This window comes from Barbus barbus (genome assembly GCF_936440315.1).
Source record: "Barbus barbus genome assembly, chromosome: 7".
Lineage (NCBI taxonomy): Eukaryota > Metazoa > Chordata > Actinopteri > Cypriniformes > Cyprinidae > Barbus > Barbus barbus.
The window spans coordinates 3615364-3641055 of record NC_136735.1 but is presented as its reverse complement, the minus strand read 5'-3'; the positions used below and the strand labels follow the sequence as shown (position 1 = coordinate 3641055).

Sequence of the window (25692 nt, the reverse complement as noted above, 5' to 3'; positions counted from 1 at the left end):
AAAGCTTTCTACATCCCCTAAAGTGTATCAGTTGTGCATGTTTTACTAGATCTTTCACCCTGGCGTGTACACACACACATAACCTGTAACCGACAGATTTGTAAAACATTTACAACTAATGAGTATTTTATACTTTAGATTAGGGGATGCAGAAAGTTATGTAAATGCCTTGTTTACACCTACAGATCATTTGGCAGATGCTTTTATCCAAAGCGACTTACAAATGAGGGCAATAGAAGCAATTAAAGCAACAAAACAGCACAGAACACCATAGAACATGTAGCAAGGTGTGTGTATATATATTATATACATCAGAAATCATGTCAACAAAACTCTAGACCTGAAATTTTATTCACGGAACAACTGAACATTTACATCTTTTCATGCAGTATGAACAACTAAAACATCAATCTTTTTAAATTAAAGTGTAAAGGGAAAACACACTTAAGTGATTACACCCTTTTTTCAATTCATTAACTCGTTTTTTTTTTTTTTTTTTTTTTTTGCTCAACTATCTGTAAAATGATCCACAAATTACTTCAGTCAAATGTCATCAGGACACTGTTGTCAATCATTCAGGTCTCCGCTAACAAATCGATTTGTCAAAGCTGTAAAATATTTGCTTTGTGTCCAAAACACTACTTCCTCCTCTTCTTACGCTGAGAATGAAAAAAGAAACAAAGAGAAAACATTAATAATGATATATTTAATAAAGACATCAAGAACATCAGTCATGAGGAAAAGCCAATAGGATTTTTATTTTTTTGATTATATAGGTGTTCTTACTTACTGGAATATTTTCATAAACATGGGAGTTCGGTTCAGGTTTACACACATTAGAGCCGTGTTGAGCAGCCTTTATGTATGAAGAGACAAAATACAGTTAGAACTGTGTTGTTTATGACATTTGGAGACATTCTGACTTTGAAGAATATTTCATTTCTTTCGACTATAGGTGTGTAGTTTGTATGAAAACTTCAGCCTAAAAACCTACCATTTTATTTTCATACACAGGTTCATTCAGTTCAACATCACACGTTTTACGTTTGTCGTGATGAGGTCTAGAATGATTTATCTTTGCAATTGGTAAAGAGAGAGAGAGAGAGAGATAATAAACTCAGCAGATAAAGTCACAAAATCAGACTTTCAGTCTTTTATTGACCAGCTCATTTACCTGATCAGTAAATTACTAATAATCAAATTAATGTTCTCACCTGTGCATTATTTCTCTTTTTCATCCACCTGCTTCCGCTTTAAAGACAATGATTTGAAAGTTGCAACCGGTCACAACATATTTGATGTTTGTTTAGACATGTGGTCAGTATCACACACACACATCTTACCAAATCAGCAGCACTGTGATGATAACTGCAGCTCCACAAACCACTCCAATGGATATGTATAATATCACCAGACGTCCTACAACAGAGACCAAAGAATAAAACGCCTGAACAGATTCATTTGCTTCACTTCAGAAAGAGTAAATGAGCTGCTCTACCTTTAACAGTGACAGTAACAGCGTCTGATCTCTGCGATCCATGTTGATTGTGAGCCTCACAGTAGAAGCGTCCACTCTGTAGTGCACTGAAACTCTGTCCAGATCCAACAGATGAGCTTTGATCCTCCTTAAACCAGCTGAAGTTCAGAGCAGGTGGGTTTGAATCACTGCTGCAGATCAGAGTCACTGAATCTCCCTCCACTATTTCACCAGATCCAGTTATAGACACTGAGACGTTCCTGGGAGGGTCTTAAGGGGGACAAAAATCCAGTGTATATTTACACACATAAACTCAACCATTAAAAAAAAAAAAAAAAAAAAAAAAAAGCTGTACTCACACGTGACACTGAGCTGAACAGCAGGAGAGATGTAAGTGTGTCCATGTAGAGCACAGCTATATCTGCCTGCATCCTCTCTTCTGACTGACTGCAGCAGGAGTTGATTGTTTCCGTCTCTTCTCTCAGTTAATGGCTGTGAGTTTCTGTACCAGATGAATGTTGCTCTGTCAGTCAGAGCGCAGCTGCTTTTACATGTCAGACTGACATTATGACCCTCTGTCACTCTCTCAGGAGACTGCACCTGAAGATCTGAACACAACACACACATTATATCTAGTGCTGCTGTCAGACACTGATTATTATTCAACATAATGCACAGAAGAAGAGTGAAACCTCACCAAAGTCACCTGTGACAGTAAGAGTCACTCCTGGATAACCAGTCCATTTACCATCAGTTCTATTAGTGATGAATCTGAAACAGTACATGTGTTCATCTTTCTGTGTCACATGACTCAGTCTGATGGTGCAGTCCTGCTGTTTATCTCCCAGATACTGAAACCTCTGACTGTATTCAGGGTCCTCAGACAGATCTGGAGACTCTTCACCCTTTTCACAGTTTTTTGTCCAAAACATTTTCCTGATCTGATGTCCAGTAGGGTATGTATAAGTGCAGCTCACTATCACTGATGAGTTCTTTAGTGCACAAATGTGTGAAGGACTGTAACTCACACCCCAATCATCTTCACTAAAAACTCCTGAAACACAGAATTTACACCGAACAATAGTTTTTTTAGTTTCAATTATTATTTATTTATTTTTACAAGCAAGTATAGACACAGTGATTCCAAGCTCTCACTCTAACTGCTCTTTATGTGCATTCTTATACGTTCATTTTTAATCTGTGGAAAAATCCCACATACAGTAACCAAGATCTTATGATTGTCACACTTCGTAGGAGCAAGGAAACGAGGAGGCAGGGAAACTTCATCAAATAACTGACTTAATTAATACAAACACTTTAGCTTACTATGTACAAAACTAAACGAGGAGTAAACTATATAATTAACGACACACGGCTGGGGACTAATCAACTAATGAGGAGAACTAAACTAGAACAGGACACAGACCAAATAAGGGCACGAGAGGAGGGGAAACACAAGACACAGGACTGACATTGATCATAGAACTACAGCTTAAGCAGACCTTGAGCAAATTTTTGCACTTACATAATATACCGAAGGAGATAGCCAGGACACAGGGCTCTCCATGGATTGTTGTTGGCTCTGGCAGGTGTCAGAGGTGTAGTAAACACAGAAAAAAAAGCATGGATGCCGCTCCGGCTTACTTGCCAATCCATTGCTACCCAGCATTTTTCTCACCATTTCCAGATATCTTGTTGTAGGCCCTCTCTGCCTCTCTGCAGTCCTATGCACTCTGTCCCCCCTTTCCCCCTGGTTGTAATGCCTCTTCTCCTAATCCCAGCATACAGGAGTAGAACAGAACACATCTCTGATGTTCTCACCTGGGCTCTCATCCTCACCCTCATCCTGAGGATCCTCAGGGAAAACCACTTGCAAAACAAGCTGCTGTCCTGAAGGTCATCAGTACAGCCCAAAAGATCATGGACTGCACACTGCCCTCTCTGGAGAATTTATTCAGCTCTTGCTGCCTCAGAAGAGCAGCCAAAAATTTGAAAGGCCCTGGACACAGCCATTTTGACCTGCTGCCCTCTGGTAAATGCTTCAGGCCCATTCTGTCATTAACAAACGGATCACGGATATTTTGTCACAGGCTCAAAAGCAGTTTATCCCCCAGAACAAGAACCAGACACCAACTTCCCGCTCGGTTGAAATAAACAACACCCCCAAGAATCAAGCCCTGAGAAGTGACAGTGGTAGTGACAGCCCTGGCTAGGTACACAGTAAAACCCCCAGTGTTAAATCAACACTGCTTCAGAGTGTATTTGGTCCCACTCCAAATTGTGATTCATTAAGTGATGATTGAGCATTAGTGATGAACAGCTGCTCTTAACAAGCAGAATCACTGAAGAAAAGAGAAACACAAGAACTACAACTGACTTCAGCCACAGCCTTGGAGGAAATCAACTGAAATAAAAGACATTAAATCTCTGAAGATCTCAGCAGAGGAGGAGTAAACAACTCCACAAACTGAATCACCAGCTTCACTCATGATTGACTTTATTTCTGTCAGATCACTACAGAAGCTCTTACTGAGAATTATCAGAGGTTTAAATGTTGATGTTTTATTGGTTAAAAAAATTCCAGGGGTGGACTGGCCATCGGCAGCACCGGGAGAATTCCTGGTGGCCTGTCAGCCAATTTGGCCCGCTGCCCTACACTTTTTTTTTTTTTTTTTTAATGTTGTTGATTTTTTTTTGTTTTCTTGCCTGCCGAATGCACTAAAGTGATTATTTCCGAAATCGCCCTTCAATACTAAAACTCTAATAAATCATGAATCGGTTTAGTCTTGACTGGGAACACAATTCGCCTCACGCACGCTCCGTGCATCCACATGTCCGCCAGAAGCAGAAGGATGCGAGACTCGAGAACGGAGTGGAAGTGCCCTGGTAGAGCAGAGAGTCAAAACTGTCCTGTTCAGGACTTCAAGTGCAGGTCAATTACATCTGTAAATAGACTATTGTAGTTTTGTTTTTGTTTACTTAGTTAAGCATTAAACTGCTAGCAAATGTTAGCAGTAGCAGTCAATTAATTACTGCAAAATTATCAAAAGTACATTGCTATTGTATAGAGTAGGAATTTAGCAGACAAATATTCACATAATTTTTATAACAGGTTTATAGGGAGCTTAGCAATGTTGGGGAGTAACTAGTTACATATAACGAAATTACATAATTTAATTACAATTATAATTAGTTACAGTTACTGAGAAAAAAAAATATGTAATTCATTTACACTTACTTCTGAAAATGTTAACGATTACAAAGATATTTTTTGGATTACATTCCAATTTTACACAATTAATTGACTTCTTTCATAAATTGCATTGACTGCTCTAAAATATGACACACCAATGTTTCAGAAGTTTAGCACACATGCTTATTCAATAACTGCTTTATCTCCTATTTGGGTTTATGTACATGCTTTATATTAACTTTTTTTTTATTTTGAAAGTCTGACAGTAATCAGTGTTGAGTTCTACTGTAAGATTGTTTCAAAATTATTAACAGTTGAAAACATTTGTTATAAATTTAGAAGAGTAATCAAAAAGTAATCACATGTAATCAGTTACATTAATAATGTAATTGAAAAGTTACACTACTTATTACATTTTAAATAGGGAATATATTTATAAACAATTATATCTGGTGTCTGAATAATTTTTGGTTTGACTGTATGCTGTGTACATATCGTTTTGTAACTACATTCTGTATACGTAAAACTGCTTTAGAACCATGCCAAATTGTGAAAAAAAAAAAAAACACTCAATTTGAAGTGTGGTTAAATTGTTAAAAAAAGGTAAAGGTCATAATTATAAAAAAAGTATTGCATGATTACAAATTATTATTATTATTTGCAACTCCAAAATTTATTTTTATCTATACTATTTTTATACTCAACAAGTAGAACTCAAATACAGTGTATTGTATTGTATTGTACATTTAATCATAACAGGTCAACAGAAGATTCAACAAAAATAAATTACTGAAGAATTACTTCAATATTTAACTAATTAAATTGTTTTATTTGCAAACTGTTAATTTGCGCTGTAGGCAAAAGTTGCGTTTGGACACTCTGCCCGTACAGCACCTGTTAGCAGAAACATATCAGATGTTTCAATTCATATCTCTCATTTTCTTTGGTTTTCCCAAAAAGAAAGTATCTTTAAAAAAAAAAAAATGATTTCAGATTTGAAAAACATGGTGAGACTTGTGTCTTTAGCTGCAATGAGTTTCTAGACTCTAAAGGTTTCTTATGAAAAATGTGCCAAATCTGCAACACAGAATCCCAATAGTGTGCACTCTACCGAGTTCAGATGATTAGCAAAAGTACAGCAAAACTGATTGTGAAAGTTAGATGAGGAGAAACTGACTTATCAAGCCCCCTTCACTGAACATTATGTAGCGTATATTTAGGCCAATGTTAAAATCACATTATTACAATATTTAAGACACATTTAAGGGGCAAAGGAACAAACAAATATCTATACACAGAATGTGATATTGTCTTTTGTGCCATAGTCTTAGGTGATAACTCATACAGCAGCCTTAATGATATGACAACAACATATAATACAAACAATCCTCACAGACATACATTAAAATGGCCTTCATACATCTACAGGATCATAAGATGAGTTGCCTCATTCATCTTTTACCAAGACTAATTGCTGGGTTGAATAAGCATGCACATGTCATTGGGGTTATGCAGTTTCATCCAGTTGGCTTTTATGGCTGTGTAGGTTTTTTTTTTTTTTTTTTTTTTGTGTGTGTCCAGAGAGCACCATTATGAAAATCACTTGTTGTACATGGAATTAAGAACCTAGCCAGTGCACTTTCTTAAGGATGAATATATCTATTTAATCCTTTACCAAATGCATTTGTAAAAAGTATAGTATTTTACTAATTAATTTGTAGTGCACTAAGTTTGTGCTTGATGAAAACATGAAATAAGTACAATTTAGAGTGTATTTTCAGTTAGTATAGACATATCAATCTATTTTTAGTATACTTATCATAAAATAAATATATTTTAAATACAATTATGCATATTTATTTTTCACTACAGTAGGGATTTAAACTTTTTTATGTGATGATGATGATGATGATGATGATGGCGATGATGGCCATATAAAAAAAATATTATTGTCCATGGTTTCAACATTTTTTGTGGGTATATGGGATGGCCTGGATGAGTGTGAGATTTCCCGGCCTGAAATGTTGTCCCAGTCTGCCCCTGTCTAAGGCTGCAGCTGAAGTCAGTTGTAGTCAGTGTTGGGAAGGTTACTTTGGAAAAGTAATAGGTTACAGATTACACTTAAAATGTAATAAGCAGTGTAACTTTTCAATTATTTTATTAAAGTATTGTAACTGATTACATGTGATTACTTTTTGATTACTTTAAGATTATTTGATTACTATAAGATTATAATAATTTAATTTTAAAGGAGACATTGGATACAAAATACCTTCATTTGCATATAAACGTGTCTTAGCAGTGTGTGGACACAACCACCCCACAATGATAAAAAATCACTGCTTTTTTTTTAATCCCCCAAAAACCTAAACAGTCTTCATTATCAAGCCATTTTGATTTTGGAGTGAATAACCAGCGCTCTCTTCCACCTTCAATACCACGACTGAGGTGAGACCCTTGAGCAAGGCACCGAACCCCCAACTGCTCCCCGGGCGCCGCAGCATTGGCTGCCCACTGCTCCGGGTGTGTGTTCACTACTGTGTGTACACTTGGATGGGTTAAATGCAGAGCACAGATTCTGAGTATTGATCACCATGCTTGTCCACACACCACTTCCCCTTTACCTTATTTATTTTTTTAAATATTTCTATGTGTTATTTTTGCTTTATAATGTTGTTGTGCAATGACGATACAGTAAATGATCTGAATAGATGTTTGAGAAAAGCATGAAATAGAATCTTGAAGAAGTGTTTCTGAAACATCAGTGACTCACCGTGAATCATGAACAGAAATATCAGAGGAAGAGGAGGAGCCATTCTGACTGACATCATCTTAGCAACACCTATGACAAACGTACAGTGGCGTATTTTAGCATTCGTGCCTCTGACGTTCTTTAAAACTTATTTGTATGTCTTTTTGAAAAGCTTTATAAAGCAAAAAGGTAAATATTACAGTAACTCACTGCCTGTAGATGCTTTGGTATATTAAGGAATCATATACGTACTCAAAATACCCAACTGTGTATTGTATCGTGTTGCTGTACTTGTAACTTTGCATGCAAATGTACTAGTTTGTGGTTAACTTAATGTAGCATCAGTGCTCTTATCTTCCTCTTTTTTTGTCAGGGCAAGTCAAACACCACCTGTTCTGAGATTGAGCAAAGAATAACCCCCTTCCCCCCAAAAAAATAAATAAAAATAAAAATAAGAGATAAATTTGCTCTAGGTCTAATTCTTAATTGACTCAGAAAACAATTAAATAAAGCAGTATTTATCCAAGAAAAGAAAATGACTTTAACATATTGAATTGAACCCTCTATGGCACACATTATGTTCTAACCTAGTGACTCCCCAACACTGACCACTGCTGCCGTTTTTTTACCTTAAATTTTACAGATTTCTTTTTATGGTTACTGAGATACAGTCCTGTGACAACTAGCCCCAACCAATCTCCGATACTTAATATATTTGACAGAACGGTTATAAACTCATGCACTTACCCATTTCACCACTCATGACCAGTGACAGCACTACAGAAATGATCAGGAGGATACCAGCAACTAGTACTCTAAATGTCACGTGATTAACACATTCTATTTTAATATCATTTTGACACCTCAACTACTGATGAAGCAGAAGAAGTGTTTTAGCAGATGAAATTACACTAAAGGCCAATGAAAGTTAAACTGAGGGAAAATTGATGTTAGCTCATAAAGATGACCCTGTTGTGTTTTCAAACTTGGGAATATCTTAATGTAACCAATTTCATACAGTTGGAAACAACAAGGAACCTGTGCCTGTGAGAGAGAGAAAAAATAAACATTGCTTGAATACCTGTAATTTGCATTTGCAGACCAGCCGTCCAGGTTTGAGAACTGCTGGACCCAGGATTGTGAAAAACTGGAAGGTACTGCATCGGCAGAGACTGGAATATTCTGTGCATTTACTAAACCTTCAATTCATTCCGACATAATCAATCAATGAAATGAACAAAGAACTGAAAACATGCTGATGAAGCAGAATCATCTGAAGTTTTTTATTGTATGAGAACTTATAAGCTTTTCATTCTGTCAGTAGCCTCGTTCTGGAATGCATCACAAGTCTCTAAATATGGCCATAAGTACAGTTTTCTCTGTAGTGAGCTAGGTGTGAAAAAAACAAAACCTGACTGTCGATCACGTGATCTTCATGAGAAATGGAGTGACAACAAGCGACGTCACACCAGGCAGGAAGAGGAAATCAGTTCCGTCAGATTAAAGCTTGAGGCCTTAAAACTCAACTGCAGTAAAACATGATAAACATATGCTGCTGTTAATAGAAAATATTAGAAAAAAATGTTTTACTGAAAAAAAGAAAGTTACATTTCAGGTGTCACTTTTGATTGAGTGTGACTCCCAAATGAACAACACCTGAGGACTAAGTGATCACACACTTTTACAATTCATTAACCTTTAACTGCTATTTTAACCCATATGATCCACAAATGACTTTAGACATATCATGACACTCCTGTGAATCATGCAGGTCTCCACCCACAACGAGATTTGTAAAAGCTGTAAAACGTCCAAAACACTACATCGTCATCTTCTACTTCTTCTTCTTCTTCTTAATAGGAAAGAAAGAAAGAAAGAAAAAGAAAATGAATAATGAAATATGTAAATAATGAGAACATTAGTCATTAGGAAAGGCTACTAGATTGTGTTTTGTCTCGATGCAGTAGTTGTTCTTACTGGAATATTTTCATACACAGAAGAGTTCAGCTCAGGCTTACAGGTCTTAGTGCAGCGTTGAGCATCCTTTATGAATGAAGAGACAAAGTATATTCAGCACTGTGTTATTTCAATTTCCATATACTTATTCCATATACTTAATTTCTTTTTGGCCAAAGGTGAAGAGAGTTTAGTGTTTTATAGGAAATCCTCAGCTAAAATACTTACAGCTACATTCTCATACACAGAATCAGTCATTTCAACATCGCAACCTTTGTGTTGGCCATGATTCATCTTTGCCATTAAAAACAAAACACAAAGAATAGAGAGAAAATAAGTAATGTCCATAAACAACCCAAAAGATAAAGTCAACTACATTCAGACTTTCGATCATTGAGTGATCAGTTCATTTACCTGATCAGTAAACCACTGATCGCAAAATATTTCTTTCTCACCTGAGCATTCTGTGAGCCATTTCTTTTTTTAATCCATCTGCAAAGACAAACACAATTACAGCCAATCAGAAATTATGATTTTGAACCAATGGCATTTCTCTAGGATGGACCGTTGTGAATGTGATGAAATTTGGTGTATCAACATGGTTCCCTTTCGATACGGTTTACTCACATTGCATTTACCATGCTATGGGAAAACTGTTTTATCAGAATACTGGAGCATGATTTGTCAACGTTCGTGTAGTTGCACGAATAAATGGCATTTCAGTCTGCCAAAATGGGCGGAGCTGACTGCCTATTTAAGTCGACGCTGAGTGCCATTTCATCAGAATCTTTCTGATGAAAAGGCCTTGCCCCTTGATGAATGGTTTCTGCGTCCAAGGCATAGACTGTATAAAACATGGATGTAGCATGGATGTAGCCCAAAGTCGGCGGAGCTGGCCGTCACCATTTTGGCACTGCATCACTCCCGGATAATCGAAAATGGGCAAAGAGGCGGGATCAGTGTGCCATATGCATCAGACGTTCAGCCAGTGGTCCGTGATGTCTGAGGCTGAGACCCCTTAAGTGTTGGATTCAAGAGAGAGACTGGAAGGTTGCCACTTAGTCCAGGGCAACACCAGCGAGCCCCCCTCAGAGACTTGCTCTGTTCTTTCACAATGAACATATGTGACCCTGGACCACAAAACCAGTCTTACGTCGCTGGGGTATATTTGTAGCAATAGCCAAAAATACATTGAATGGGCCAAAATTATTTATAATTATTATAATTATTTTTTCTTTTATGCCAAAAATCATTACGATATTAAGTAAAGATCATGTTCCATGAAGATATTTTGTAAATGTTTTACCGTAAATATATCAAAACTTCATTTTTGATTAGTTGCTAAGAACTTAATTTAGACAACTTTAAGGCGATTTTCTCAATATTTAGATTTTTTTTGACCCTCAGATTCCAGATTTTCAAATAGTTGCATCTCGGCCAAATATTGTCCGATCCTAACAAACCATACGTCAATTGACAACTTATTTATATAGATTTTATAAATCTCACTTTCGAAAAATTGACACTTAAGACTGGTTTTGTGGTCCAGGGTCAGATCAGAATCATTGATTCACCTTCCCAGAACTGAGCAGACTGAATGATGGGCACTGAGATGCTCTTTGGACGGTCTAATAACAATCACTATATTAATTATTTAAGTCATCTAACACATTTTTATATTTCTTATGTGAACTTGAATTATAAAAAACATAAAACATAAAATTGGCATCTTTTGTTTTATGATAAACTCACATTATCTAGTCACATGGAGCCCTCTCTTCTTGGTTTTCAGTATGGCTGCCCTCACCTATGTTGACGGCGCCGAATAGAAGAGGCCATTGTGTGCATCTTTGCCCACCCATAGCTGTAGGATGGTAAGCCAAGGCTGTTCATCCTTCTTAGTCTTGCAGAGCCATTTTGGCCCTATATAGTGGCCTAGTGTACTATATATTTTTATAATTTTATATTTTTATATATTTTTTATATATATATATATTACAATATTTTTGTCTGAGAACTCCGGGCTCATGGCCTGAGCCTCGCTGATTCTGGGTTTATTGTGCCCAGTTGACGCTATTGGATATTGTTCCCGAGAACGGGTAAACACAGTGTGAGTGAACCGTATCGAAAGGAAATTACTAATGTAACCTTGTTTGTCTAGATAACAAGAACTAGCCTACAAATCGATGCTGCCACTTCTCAGTCAAAAGATTCTCGTGAAATGGCACTCAGCGTCACTTATGTGGGCAGTCAGCACTCCCATACCCCCCCCCCCCCCTTTTATAAGTTGTAACGGCATTTGTGCAGCTATAACATTAACCAATCAGGCCTCAGTATTCAGAGAAAATAGAGTTTGCATGGTAAAAAAACAGTGTTAATTCCCGTTATCTTCTGGAAACAAGGTTACATTTAGTAATCAGACTGTTTAGCCCAGCAATGATGTGAGCTTCAGACTTCCTTATTCAGTACCTGAGTGAGTAGCTATCAGTGTGGAAAGAAAAGTCTCACTGAATTCATAACCTTCTCACTCATTTACACACACTACATAGTACCACACACATATGTCGTACAAGATCAGCATCGTGATGATGAAAACTGCAGCTCCACAAGCTCCACAAACTATGGATATTGGTATTATCACCAGACGTCCTACAACAGAGACAAGAGAGTAAAACACCAGAACAGGTTAATTTACTTCAGAAAGAGTAAATGAGCTGTTCTACCTTTAACAGTGACAGTAACAGCGTCTGATCTCTGAGATCCATGTTGATTGTGAGCCTCACAGTAGAAGCGTCCACTCTGTAGTGCACTGAAACTCTGTCCAGATCCAACAGATGAGCTTTGATCCTCCTTAAACCAGCTGAAGTTCAGAGCAGGTGGGTTTGAATCACTGCTGCAGATCAGAGTCACTGAATCTCCCTCCACTATTTCACCAGATCCAGTTATAGACACTGAGACGTTCTTGGGTGCATCTATAGAGGACAAAAATGAAAAGTGTAGCCCCAAACATAAACTCAACAAGTTATTAAATAGAACTAATGAATCTGTACTCACACGTGACATTGAGATGAGCGTCAGGAGAGATGTAAGTGTGTCCATGTAGAGCACAGCTATATCTGCCTGCATCCTCTCTTCTGACTGACTGCAGCAGGAGTTGATTGTTTCCGTCTCTTCTCTCAGTTAATGGCTGTGAGTTTCTGTACCAGATGAATGTTGCTCTGTCAGTCAGAGCGCAGCTGCTTTTACATGTCAGACTGACATTATGACCCTCTGTCACTCTCTCAGGAGACTCCACCTGAAGATCTGAACACAACACACACATTATATCTAGTGCTGCTGTCATACACTGATTATTATTCAACATAATGCACAGAAGAAGAGTGAAACCTCACCAAAGTCACCTGTGACAGTAAGATTCACTCCTGATTTACCAATCCATTTATTTTTATCAGTTGTGAATCTGAAATAGTACATGTGGTCATCTTTCTGTGTCACATGATTCAGTCTGATGGTGCAGTTCTGCTGTTTATCTCCCAGATACTGAAGCCTCTGACTGTTTTCAGGGTCCTCAGACAAATCTGGAAACTCTTCATCACCATTTATGATATGTGTTTTGGTCCAGAAAACTTTCAGGATCTGATGTCCAGTAGGGTATGTATAAGTGCAGTTCATTATCACTGATGAGTCCTTTAGTGCACAGATGTGTGAACGACTGTAACTCACACCCCAATCAGCACTAGAGACCCCTGAAACACATAATTTACATCAAGCAATATATATATAATATATATATATATATATATATATATATATATATATATATATATATTTATTATTATTATTATTTTTGCTTTTGCAAGAAAGTAGGCAGCAAGTATAGACACGGTGATTCCAAGCTAATTGCTCTTTATATGCATTCTTACACGTTTGTTCACCAAACTTAAGCTGTGCAATTTCCACATACAGTAACCACGATCTTCTGATCACAGAACCACAGCTTAAGCAGCTTGATTCAAAGGAGAGGACACAGGGCTCTCCATGGATTGTTGTTGGCTCTGGCAGGTGTCAGAGGTGTAGTAGACACAGAAAAAAAAGCATGGATGCCGCTCCGGCTTACTTGCCAATCCATTGCTACCCAGCATTTTTCTCACTATTGCCAGATATTTTGTTGTAGGCCCTCTCTGCCCCTGGGTCCTATGCACTCTGTCCCCCCTTTCCCCCTGGTTGTAATGCCTCTGCTCCTAATCCCAGCATACAGGAGTAGAACAGAACACATCTCTGATGTTCTCACCTGGGCTCTCATCCTCGCCCTCATCCTGAGGATCCTCAGGCAAAACCACTTGCAAAACAAGCTGCTGTCCTGAGGGTCATCAGTACAGCCCAAAAGATCATGGACTGCCCACTGCCCTCTCTGGAGAATTCATTCAGCTCTTTCTGCCTCAGAAGAGCAGCCAAAAATTTAAAAGACCCTGGACACAGCCATTTTGACCTGCTGGTAAATGCTTCAGGCCCATTCTGTCATTAACAAACGGATCACTGACATTTTGTCACAGACTCAAAAGCAGTTTATCCCCCAGAACAAGAACTGGACACTGACAAATACTGAACCCAACCCCCCCTCCCCCTCCCCAATCAGCTGGGGTCCCCTAGAATCAAGCCCTGGGAGACGTTCTCCCTGCTATTGACAGCCCTGGGTATAGGTATACTTCTTTTTGTTTTTGTTATGTGTTATTTTTACTATATAATATTGTTGTGCAATGAATATACAGTAAATAATCTAAATAGATGTTTCTGAAATGTCAGTGACTCACCGTGAATCATGATCAGAAAGATCAGAGGAAGAGGAGCAGCCATTCGGACTGACATCATCATAGCAACACCTACAACAAACATACAGTGGCTTATTTTAGCATTTTTGACTCTGATGTTCTTTAAAATTCATTTGTATGTCTTTTTTGAATGCTTTTTAAAGCAAAAAAAATTCAATATTACAGTAACTCACTGCCTGTAGATGCTTTGGTAAGGAAATTTATCATACATGGCGTTTGACTCTTGGTGAATAAGTTTTACTTAAATGGGTCATATGGTGCGATTTCTTGTTTTAGTGTGTTATGTAGCTTTTAGTACATGTATAAGATCTGTAGAGATACAAAGCTCAAAGTCTCCCACACAGCAAACAATCCAGAATGAAATTAACTCTCTTGGGAGTACATGTGAGACCACTCTCAGGAGTGTGAAAGTGTTAAAATAAGAGTGTTAAATTAACAGTGTTGGGTGTCTATATGTGTCCATCATGTGTTAAAAGTAACACTGTTACTTACAGTGTTAAAGTTAAAGAGGTAATTAAGAGATTCATTGAGTGATGATTGACGATTATTGAAGACACCTGATGTTAACAAGCAGAACCACCAAAGAAGAATATCACAATTTTAAGTCACCATTATAGTAATCAGTGTTTACTTTAGTTGGGCTCTTTTTTTAAGTTAGATTTGCTTGGTTGTTAGAACTGAATTATGACAGACAGACAGAAAAAAAAATATATTCATTCATTCATTCATATATAGTTTTTCCTAAATCTCCAAACTCGTTTAGAACCAAATATCTGAGTTAGATTTACATTGTTGATTATAGCAGTCCTGTGATTCTTAAGCATAGGATTTCCAGCACTTTCAATACAATCCCAGAGATTTCTTAAAAGTTGTGTGCTTAAAACTCTTGAAAACCTTTTCTTTACACACACAAAGATCAATAATCAACCTGTGAATCTCAACAACGGTGACAATCAAAAAAGCATGCTGCATTGTATTCTGGGTGCCACCAATCAAAATTCATCCATGGCTCCCATGATGCATTGCAGCATGAATAAATTATTAGCTGAATTGTTTTAGCAATTTCCTTTATTCTTACTATGTATGTGACTTTTAGTAGCTTGTTTTCTAATGTGTAGAGTTGATCCGTTTTTCTGAATATGCTGTTTTCACCGTTGTTGAGATTCATAGGCTGATCCTTGATGTATGTGTGTGCCTAAGACAAGCTTTTCTATTTTTAATTAGCAAACCAGCTTTCAAAAAAATATTTTAATCAGTGTATACAGTAAAATCACAGGGCTGTTAATCAATAAAGTAAATCTAACTCATTTAGGTTTAGACTCCAAGTTTGGTGATTCAAATCAAACGACAGTTCTGTAAAAACATAATATAATCACTTTTATTGTTGTTGTTTGACTGTATGTTATAACTACAGTATGCAAACAAAATCTAAGGGTCAAGAGCACAACTAAAGTAAACACTGATTACTATAATGGTGACATAAAAATTGTGATTTTCTTCTTTGGTGATTCTGCTTGTTAACATCAGGTGTCTTCAATAATGGTCAATCATCACTCAATGATTCTCTTAATTACCATATTAACTTTAACCCTGCTTCAGTGTTAATTTAACACTCTTAAAGAGAAGGCTGATCCAGACCGGCTAAAACGCCTCATTCAAACACACTCCAACATGTCTACATCACGATGTGGAAATAGTTGTGTAATGCCGCCCAAATGTTCACGCAAAGAAAGAAGGCGTGGTTTCAGTAACCCCAGTAGTGCTGAAGCAACCATGTCAGGGAGACACTGTGTGTTTCAATATGAAAGCAAAAGCACTTTATTTTATCTTCCAAAAGTAGATGCAGTTAGGAATCATAGGTTAGGATTATTTACAACAGAACAGCAAAACCCAAATTTTCGGATTTTGCGGATGACAGTTTCATGAATCTAGGAAAGTACAAGGCCGTCTGTGAAGGCTAGTTATTTAAAAAAAAATTAATTCGGTTAATTGGGTCAGTTCTGACATTGCTATGACAATCTGGCACTTCTGAATCACTGACTGTAAGTTTTATTTAAGTATTTGCTATTGACTGTTTAAATGCACAGTTTTGTCGTCAGTTCAGTTATTATATCTTGAAAATGCAGATGACCCATCTGATCGATCGCAACCAACTTTGCAAGCGCAACATGAGCAATAGTAGTCCAGGTGATATGTAGGCAATAGTAGTCCAGGTGCAAAGTTTGAGGTGATATGATCACTTTTTCATAAAAGCATGAAACTTGGTACAATTATAAGGGTTAGGGCCCTGAACATTTTTAGAAATGGACAGAGCTGGATAGTCCAGGGGTCAGAAAGTAAAAGTCCTGCCATATGTTTATTCCACCCATGAACTCAGCAGCTGATTTCACCAGAGGAGGAACCAAGTCATTCCTTTCAAGTCACAAGCAAGTCTCAAGTCAAATCCCAAGTCCTCAAAGAGTTAAAGTTAATGAGATAATTAAGCAACTAATTAAATTATGATTGTGCATTAGTGATGAACACCTGCTGTTATTGAGAAATACAGAGGATCAGATGTTGATGTTTTATGTTAGAATGATGACACCATCATGGAGATCAGTGTTTGCTTTAGTTGTGCTCTTGACCCGTTTAATAACTCCAAGTAATTTTATAACCAGCTTGACTAAATTTACACATGCAATTGTATCACATGCAATTGTATCACATGCAATTGTATCACAGACAACATTTTGGTAAAACCTCTAGAGATCTCTGATCGTTTCTTTATTAAATTTAACCTACATATTACTACTTGTGTGCCACCAATTCCTCTACCAGTTACTTTTAGGTGAAACCTACGCTCCCTTTCACCCTCCCATCTTTCCTCTGTAGTGTCATCTTCTCTTCCCTCACCCACCCATTTCTCATCTCTGGATGTAAATACAGCAATGACACTTTATGATCCACTTTAATTAATGTCAAGACAATATCTGTCTAGACAGGCCAGTTCATACTACCCATTCTAACCTAAAAAGTTGCCCCATGTATCATCGTCTTTACTATATTTTTGCTGGGCAGTCTTTTGGTTGGCTAGTTTTGTTTTATATTTTGTTTTACCCAAAAAAACCTGATTTAGAGATTGAGTTGAAGTCATTTTCTTCACAGTTGAAATATTTTATCATGTAATTTAAAATGTATTGACTACCACATAAAATCAACAGATATTAGGTAAAAAAAAAAAAAAAAAAAAAAAATTTAATTTAAAGGGCTGTAGGTTTTTACTTTAAAAAATCTTTACGATATAGTTGTCATTTGTCCATTTATAAGCCAACCATAATGTAATAGGAAGAATGACACCTTGACTGTCCACCACGGTTGCCTCTATCAGCCTGTAGGCTCAGTTGTGTCTGGAGGAGTCGGGTCCGAATTGGCACAAAAATTAACAAAATGTGACGTCATGCACGTTCTCGTCTACAGCGGCAATCGCTAGCGGTAGTGTTTGAAATGGACTCTGCGGACGGAAAGAAGCGACCAGCCTCCAGCACAACCCAGACACCCACGGAAACTCCTCGTAAGCTTAAAAAAAAAAAAAAAAAAGCCTTATCTAGTGCACACCGAGAATGAGCATGAGACTGACTGCAGTTCCTCTAACGGCCACTAGTGTCAGTAACTGTTAGAAATTTCAGAACGTACGCAGTGCTCCTTTAAGAGGTGGAGTGGTTTGAATGATGATGATGCATATTAGCACATTAACTTTGTCCAGAGGAATTAATAAAGAAACATAAATGGGGCCCAGTTCCGACCCACTGTGGTCCCACAAAAACCCCATAAATAGGCCATTTTCAGTGTGGTCACCCATTTGGGCCCTATAAGGGTTCTGTATGTGGCCTACCTTAGCCCCAATTATTAGAATCCATTTGGGACCCATGTGGGCCCACATAATGAAAATCTACATTGGCCCCACCTAGAGCCCACTATGGACCAATCCTGTGCCCCTATTGATTAACACATGGGGCCCAAGTGGAGCCGATGGACAAAATTGTATGTGTCCCATTTGGGTTGCCCATGCAGGGCCCAAGTGACAGCCCATCAAAAACCCACATGGGGCCCATGTGGAAATGTTGGCTGGGTACTAGTTTGTGGTTAACAATGTAGCATCAGTGCTCTTATCTTCTTCTTTTTTTGTTAGAGAAAATCAAACACCATCTTTTCTGAGATTGAGCAAAGAACAACCCAAAAAGAGAATTTCACTCTAGTTCTAGTTCTTAATTGACACATAAATCAACAAAATAAAACAATACTTATCCAAGAAAATTATATGTCAGTAGGGACATGCACTTTAACGTGTTGGATATAAAAGTCTTCATTATAGAGTTATCTGTTGTTAAAGAGGATCATTTGTACCAGATATACTTGTACAAAACCGCTGAAAATTAAAATAAATACATAAATATATAATATATATATATATTGCTATTGAACTCTTGACTTTAAACCTTATGGTTACTGAAATACTAGCTCCAACCAATCTCCAATACATAAGATATTTGACAGAACGGTTATAAAATCATGCACTTACCGATTTCACGACTCATGACCAGTGACAGCACTGCAAAAATGATCAAGATGATACCAGCAACCAGCATCACTCTAAATGTCACGTGATTAACACAATCTATTTTAATATAATTTTGACACCTCAACTAGTACTGTTAAAGTGGATGAAGAAGTGTTTTAGCAGATGACATTACACTAAAGGCCAATGAAAGTTAAACTGAGGGAAAATTGATGTTAGCTCATAAAGATGACCCTGTTGTGTTTTCAAACTTGGGAATATCTTAACGTAACCAATTGCATACAGTTGGAAACAACAAGGAACCATGTGCCTGAGAGACGAAAAAAAAAAAATACATTGCTTGAATACCTGTAATTTGCATTTGCAGACTAGCCGTGCAGGTTTGAGAACTGCTGGACCCAGGATTGTTAAACACTGGAAGGTACTGCATCGGCAGAGACTGCAATATACTATGCAGTTTTAATCAATGAAATAAACAAAGAACTTAAAACATGCTGATGAAGCAGAATCGATTCATCTGAAATTTTTGATTGTTTGAGAATTTGTAAGCTTTTCATTCTGTCAGTAGCCTCGTTCTGGAATGCATCACAAGTCTCTAAATATGGCCATAAGTACAGTTTTCTCTGTAGTGAGCTAGGTGTGAAAAAAACTAAACCTGACTGTCGATCATGTGATCTTCATGAGAAATGGAGCGACAACGAGCGACGTCACACCAGGCAGGAAGAGGAAATCAGTTCCGTCAGATTAAAGCTTGAGGCCTTAACTGCAGTCATAAATCACGAGAAACATATGCTGCTGTATTGCAGTTATGCTGCAAACTCACCAGGTGATGTCAATGAGATTTATACAATAAACAGTGACAAGTGCAAATTTCACCACAGTGTTATATTAAAGATCGTATGATACCCAAGACAGTTCACTCATACCACTATGAATGGGAGAAACTGCACAGTCAATATGTCAGTTCTAGTAATGGAAGTCCCGCCTTCTAAATAAACCCGCCAATCAGCAGTTGGTAAATCCATTGTGTCACTGCAGCTTCCGTTAGAAGCTCCAGTTCCCATAAAAACAGTTCTGAGATGCACGCTTGGGACTGCAAATATGCATTAGCTGGGTCGCTACAAGTAAGTTAAAGGGTTAGTTCACACAAAAATGAAAATTAGCCTGTGTTTTACTCACCCTGGATGCATCCTAGGTGTATGTGACTTTCTTCTTTCAGACAAATCACGGCTTTCGCATAGGACAGTCAGTGGAAGTGAGAAAAAAGGGTCTATAATGTTTGAAATCGGCTATGGATATTTTAACAAAACAAAAAAAGCAGAAGTTTTTTTTTGAGTAAATATATTATATATATTATATCTAAATATATTTCCAAATCTACAACTGACTTCAGCCACAGCCTTGGATGAAATCAACTGAAATAAAATGAGACATTAAATCTAAGATAGAAGATAATTAAACAACTCCACAAACAACATCACCAGCTTAACTCATTACTAATCAGGGGTGCGTTTCCAAAAAGCATCGTTAGCTAACTATGGTGATAAGTCCCATTGAACTCTATTGGTAACGACAGAACTTGCGACCATAATTGCTTTTGGGAAACGCACCCCAGACTGACTTCATTTCTGTCACGCATCTACAGAAGCTCTTACTGAGAATTACAGAGGATCAGATGTTGATGTTTTATTGGTTAAAATGATGCCACCATCATGGAGATCAGTGTTTGCTTTAATTGGGCTCTTGACCCTTGACTCCTATGTTAGATCTGTTTCTGTAACAATGCATGTCATGTTATAAAGCAGGGAGATCACTGCTGTACATTAAGCTGCTTTTATTATGAGATAGTCATCATAGGCTGGTTTCATTACAAGTAATCTTGTATTTTTGTTTTCTTTTCTCATTAAAAGTATAGGTTTTGCATAACCAACCCTGCGAAGCTACAGCTGGCAAACGAAGTGCTGCTCTTATAGTTTTTGTGAATTAGTGATGGGATTTATGGCTCTTTGAGGGGATCCGGATTTTGGCGATCCGTTCCTTTCAAAGAGCCGTTCAAAAAAATAGCTCTTATGGCTCTTTTTAAATATTTAGTCAGTTTTAAGAAGCAAGTTTGGGGGCATCTCAGTTTATCCTGGAAATAATCACTGGGAGGAATGATGAGGTGAGATTTGTAGTCAAATAATTAAAACTCAGATATCACACACCAATATCTGAGATTGAATTATTCTGAAATATTGATTATTACCTAATTTGTCATGTGTGGACTATATTCCATAGGGTTGCACAACATCCCTCTGCTTAGACAGTGACATCACTATTTTGGATTTACCTGTAGTACAAAGTGTGTGTATGTGTAAAGCTACGTTGACTTATGTTTTTCATACAATACCTACTCACACATAAACATCAAAAACAAAGCCGGCTGCAATGAATTTCTGTGCAAAACAGCTGGAGTAAGCATGTGACGGCAGCGTGCACAAGTCATGGCTCCGCTCCTACCCAATGACAGAGGCACGCAGGGTTTTTTTCCACTGGAGTACTCACGTGAAGGATGCGTGCACAACTATCATCATGCTGTTAGGCAGTAGCACCCCTGCGCTGGGTGCGCCCCTCCCCCTATAACTGTTCTGTCTCACGGAGGAGCTAATTTGTGTGCATCTGTGTGAAACACGCATAGGAAAAAAAAGAACGACAGAAAGAACGGCTCCCCCCCAGCCGCGACTCGGCTCCCATCATTCATGTTTATGAGCCGTTCAAAAGAATCGGTTTGTTCGCGAACGTCACAACTCTACTGTGAATGACTTTAAGCCTATGTAATGCATACAAAATGTCAAACTTCTATATTACGTAGTTACACAGACATCAAGAACCAGCATATGAATCTCAACAATGGTGTCATGCTGCAATGCATGCTGGGTAAGGCCATAGTAAAAACTAGAAAAAATAGAGTCTGTCCTCGCTGCAGCCTGTAGCACGATGACGTACTGGATCAGATCCAATACGTAGTGGATGTTTTACGCACATGTGCATTATTTGATTTTAATGCGCATGTGTAAATTGTAAATTAAACTGTAATTACGAGTTGTATAGGTGTGTTTCACAGGCTTACACAAATTATAGTATACTGTGATTTTAAACCAGTAGTGCAGGCTATGCCAACTTAATTTAAGCAAGGATGGTGTAGTTTTGAATGAACAAATTTATTTTTTAGTAGTTTGCTTCGTTTTGAAAATGCAAATCTACTAATTACAATTTTGTTTGTTCTTTATGAAAAAATGGGTTCTATTGTCTTTTTTTTTCCATAATAGTCTCACTGAATATAAACCTAACAGACCACTCAGATCATTAGGATCAAGTCAGAAACACCAAGGGTTCACACAAAACAAGGCGAGTCTGCCTTTTGCTATTATGCCGCCCGCAGTTGGAACCAGCTTCCAGAAGAGATCAGATGTGCTAAAACATTAGCTGCATTTAAATCCAGACTCAAAACTCATCTACTTAGCTGTGCATTTGTTGAATAAGCTCTGTGATACGTCCAAACTGACTGCAGTAATCAAATTATGTAATCATTTTCTGAACTGTTTTAAATTTATTTTAAATCAATTTCTATATCATTTTAAAATTCCATGTTTTTATTATGTATGAAATGTGCTATATAAATAAACTTGCCTTGCCTTGCAGTTCTGTCAATTATTCATTCATGAATCAAATATTATTTTTCATTCTCACTCTCTGTGCTATAGGCCTACGTGACAGAGTATAAAAGTTATAGGCCTACTAAAATATGCGGATATCTTTTTTTTTATACCGTATACAAATAAAAAGAAGAAAAACAATCCTGTCAGTCGGGGTTCCGTTAGCCAATAGACCCATTATCCTGGGTTATCCCGGGTTTTTACAGTCAATCCTATGTCCTACAAATAAACACACACACGGTCGGGGACAAGGTAACAAAGATGATAATTTCTATTTTTTGTGTGTTATTCATATGAAAGTTAAATCCCTGGAGATAGATCTAATGGCTAAAGACATACCATCCATTCCGTTTCGAGAGCTCTCTCTCTCTCTCTCTCTCTCTCTCTTTTTGAGTGTTTTGTATCAGATTATGTGTGAAAAGCAACTAATAAAACATTTATGTTACCTGACTGAGGAGTTATTAGCGAGGTAAAGTCTTATTATAAATGTAATGTTTTTTTTTATTATTATTATTATTAGCCTATTGAAAATGTTTGTAATAGCTATATAAACAAAATAGATCGGCATTAATTTAATATCCCCTATGAAATTTAAATAAGTATAAAATAGCTATTTTTACAGTGCAACATCTGCATATGAAGAGTTAATTTGCAAAAACAGATAACTATGGTTTTAACAATTCTCAGAAATCATGCTTCTTCACTGTGCATTCCAATTAATCTCAATCAAACTGCAGTTGGGTTATTTTGGCAAGGTTAAAAATAACTAAAAACAGCTAATTAACACAACAAAACATAATAACATAATAAAAAACATGATCTTTGAAAAAAAAGAAAAACGGAGGTGTCTGTTTTTCCAAATAAACTCTTCGTATCATGTTACAGTGCTTATTGTATCCTTATAATAATAGATACAGCACTGATTTGGGCATCCTGGCGATAACATATGAAATGAAAAGACAAAAACATTGTGGATGAATTTAAACATTAAAGTTTTTACATTGTAATGTAGCTCAAAAACCCTTAATTGCTACATGTACTGCGGTAGACTTCACTTAGACTGAGTCGCTTTAGATAAAAGCATCTGTGAAATGATTAAATGTAAATAAAATATGAATTTATTCGAGACCTATACAGCGAATGCGCATAAAATCTCCACTACGTATTGGATCTGATCCAGTATGTCATTTTGCTACAGACTGCAGCGAGGACCTCTTGCAGAAATACAGCATGATTTTTACTTCCTGACCCCTGGACTATCCACCTCTGTCTGTAATATATCTGCTTGTTTTACACTCTTTGGCCACCAGGTGGTATTGTGAGCAAATGAAGCCTCCAGAAATGAACCCTTTTGTGAACCACGTGGCTGAAAAACTTAATGCTTCATGAAGCTTCATTTCATCATCACCACTGACCACCATTATGGTGGCATCGTGTTTTTTTTTTTTTTTTTCTTAAAACATCAACATCTAAACCTCTGTTAATTCTCAGTTATAGCTTCTGTAAACATACAATAAACTTAATCTGGTTAGTACTGAGTGAAGCTGGTGATGCTGTTTGTGGAGTTGTTTAAACATCTTGAGAGATTTAATCTTATTTTAGGATATTCCAGTGGTCAGAAAGTAAAAGTCCTGCTATATGTTTATTCCACCCATGAACTCAGCAGCTGATTTCACCAGAGGAGGAACCAAGACATTACTTTCAAGTCACAAACAAGTCTCAAGTCAAATCCCAAGTCCTCAAAGAGTTAAAGTTAATGAGATAATTAAGTGACTAATTAAATTATGATTGTGCATTAGTGATGAACTCCTGCTGTTATTGAGAATCACAGAGGATCAGATGCTGATGTTTTATTGATTAAAATTATGTCACCATCATGGAGATCAGTGTTTGCTTTAACTTTAACTGTTTGAGGACTTGGGATTTGATTTGAGACTCATTTGTGACTTGAAAGAAATGTCTTTGTTCCTCCTCTGGTGAAATCAGCTGCTGAGTTCATGGGTGGAATAAATATATGGCAGGACTTTTACTTTCTGACCCCTGGACTATCCACCTCTGTCTGTAATATATCTGCTTGTTTTACACTCTTTGGCCACCAGGTGGTGTTGTGAGCAAATTAAGCCTCTAGAAATTAACCCTTTTGTGAACCAAGCTTAAAGCTTCATGAAGCTACATTTCACCATCACTACTAGATAGACACTGAGTTTGTTTTAACTATACACATTAAATGTGAGTCACTCAACCGGAGGGAATCCTGTCAGATCGTCCATCCTTTGAGTAAAGTGTGTGCAAGTCGGCCAATCTGGTTTCGTCCGTTAAATTAAACTTTTCAAATAACATTGGCGGTCCTGGACAGTGCATCTATACCGGTCATGTCACAAAGGGACTCAGAGGCAAAGGAAAGTTAAAACAGAAAATTTATTGTTCAAAAACGAACTCAGGAACATAGAAAACAGACTTGACTTGAACGAGAGGGCGAACGGTCCCGGCCAGAGAGGCGAGCGGTGACCTCCACAGGAGACTGTATTGTCTGAAGGGCTGCGCCCGGAGGCAAACGGACCAGTGGCCGCCGACAACTGGGAGACTGGGCAGAGATAAGGTCAGACACTCGACAGGACTCGACTTGACTGGACAGGACAGGACTGTTCTTGACAAAACACAGAATGAGAGAGAAGAGTTGGCAGAATGGCTGCAAAGCACAATAATCTGACAAAGAAGTCTAGAAACACACAGAGAGAAATAGAGGAACAAATCAGCGTCAAAAAAGGAAACAGTCGAGCGCTGATTGAGAACGCGAACAGCTGAGTCTAGGAGGCAGAGCAAGAAATAGGAAGGAAAAGAAAACTGGAATCAATCCTGGCTCATGACAATACCTTACATATGCAGGTAAAATCGGAATTTCTCCAGTTATTGTTAAGAAAAACAGACTTCATAGCTAGCGTTAGTGAAGAGTCAGTGGACTCTTTCTGCCTCCATCTAAGCTCCGCCCACAGAAAAACGTCACATTGTTTACTAACAGAAAAAGGGTCTATTGGAATCTAGTGGCTAAACCATAGAGGCTAACCATATATATATATATTTTTTATAATATTCAGACCAGATTACTTAAAAAAAATTGCCATTGTCTCTATTTTAACATGAAATACTGCCATAATTGAAAAGTAATAGAAAATATTAGAAAAAAAAAAAATTTTGTATTGTTTTCAATGGGGAAAAAAATAAATCATAAGCATTA

General features: G+C 37.4%; 2 protein-coding genes across 2 annotated transcripts; both read right to left on the bottom strand.

Moving 5' to 3' along the window:
• Positions 1-505: 505 nt before the first annotated feature.
• LOC306872414 (B-cell receptor CD22-like) lies at positions 506-8200 on the bottom strand. Its single transcript, XM_079420946.1, has 10 exons — positions 8170-8200; positions 7444-7512; positions 2175-2531; positions 1837-2085; positions 1499-1747; positions 1344-1419; positions 1215-1251; positions 995-1075; positions 791-856; positions 506-659 (listed from the first exon to the last, which is right to left on the bottom strand). Exons 1-10 carry the CDS (start codon positions 8183-8185, stop codon positions 639-641), a joined length of 1221 nt encoding a protein of 406 aa, XP_079277072.1. The 5' UTR covers positions 8186-8200; the 3' UTR covers positions 506-638.
• A 492-nt stretch (positions 8201-8692) lies between these two features.
• Positions 8693-18786, bottom strand: LOC306872424 (B-cell receptor CD22-like). The gene is made up of 10 exons (XM_079420967.1): positions 18766-18786; positions 14190-14258; positions 12771-13124; positions 12433-12681; positions 12102-12350; positions 11949-12027; positions 9834-9870; positions 9607-9672; positions 9400-9465; positions 8693-9274 (listed from the first exon to the last, which is right to left on the bottom strand). Exons 1-10 carry the CDS (start codon positions 18779-18781, stop codon positions 9257-9259), a joined length of 1203 nt encoding a protein of 400 aa, XP_079277093.1. The 5' UTR covers positions 18782-18786; the 3' UTR covers positions 8693-9256.
• Positions 18787-25692: the final 6906 nt, after the last annotated feature.

What these genes read in the sequence shown, in the direction of transcription:
- LOC306872414 (XM_079420946.1), bottom strand. An exon ending in AAAAGAGAAATAATGCACAG is followed by an intron (nt 1,076 to 1,214) that starts GTGAGAACATTA and finishes CCAATTGCAAAG; the next exon opens with ATAAATCATTCTAGACCTCA. An exon ending in ATGTTTATGAAAATATTCCA is followed by an intron (nt 660 to 790) that starts GTAAGTAAGAAC and finishes TTTCATTCTCAG; the next exon opens with CGTAAGAAGAGGAGGAAGTA.
- LOC306872424 (XM_079420967.1), bottom strand. An exon ending in TGTTACTGTCACTGTTAAAG is followed by an intron (nt 12,028 to 12,101) that starts GTAGAACAGCTC and finishes TCTCTGTTGTAG; the next exon opens with GACGTCTGGTGATAATACCA. An exon ending in CTGTGTATGAGAATGTAGCT is followed by an intron (nt 9,466 to 9,606) that starts GTAAGTATTTTA and finishes TCATTCATAAAG; the next exon opens with GATGCTCAACGCTGCACTAA.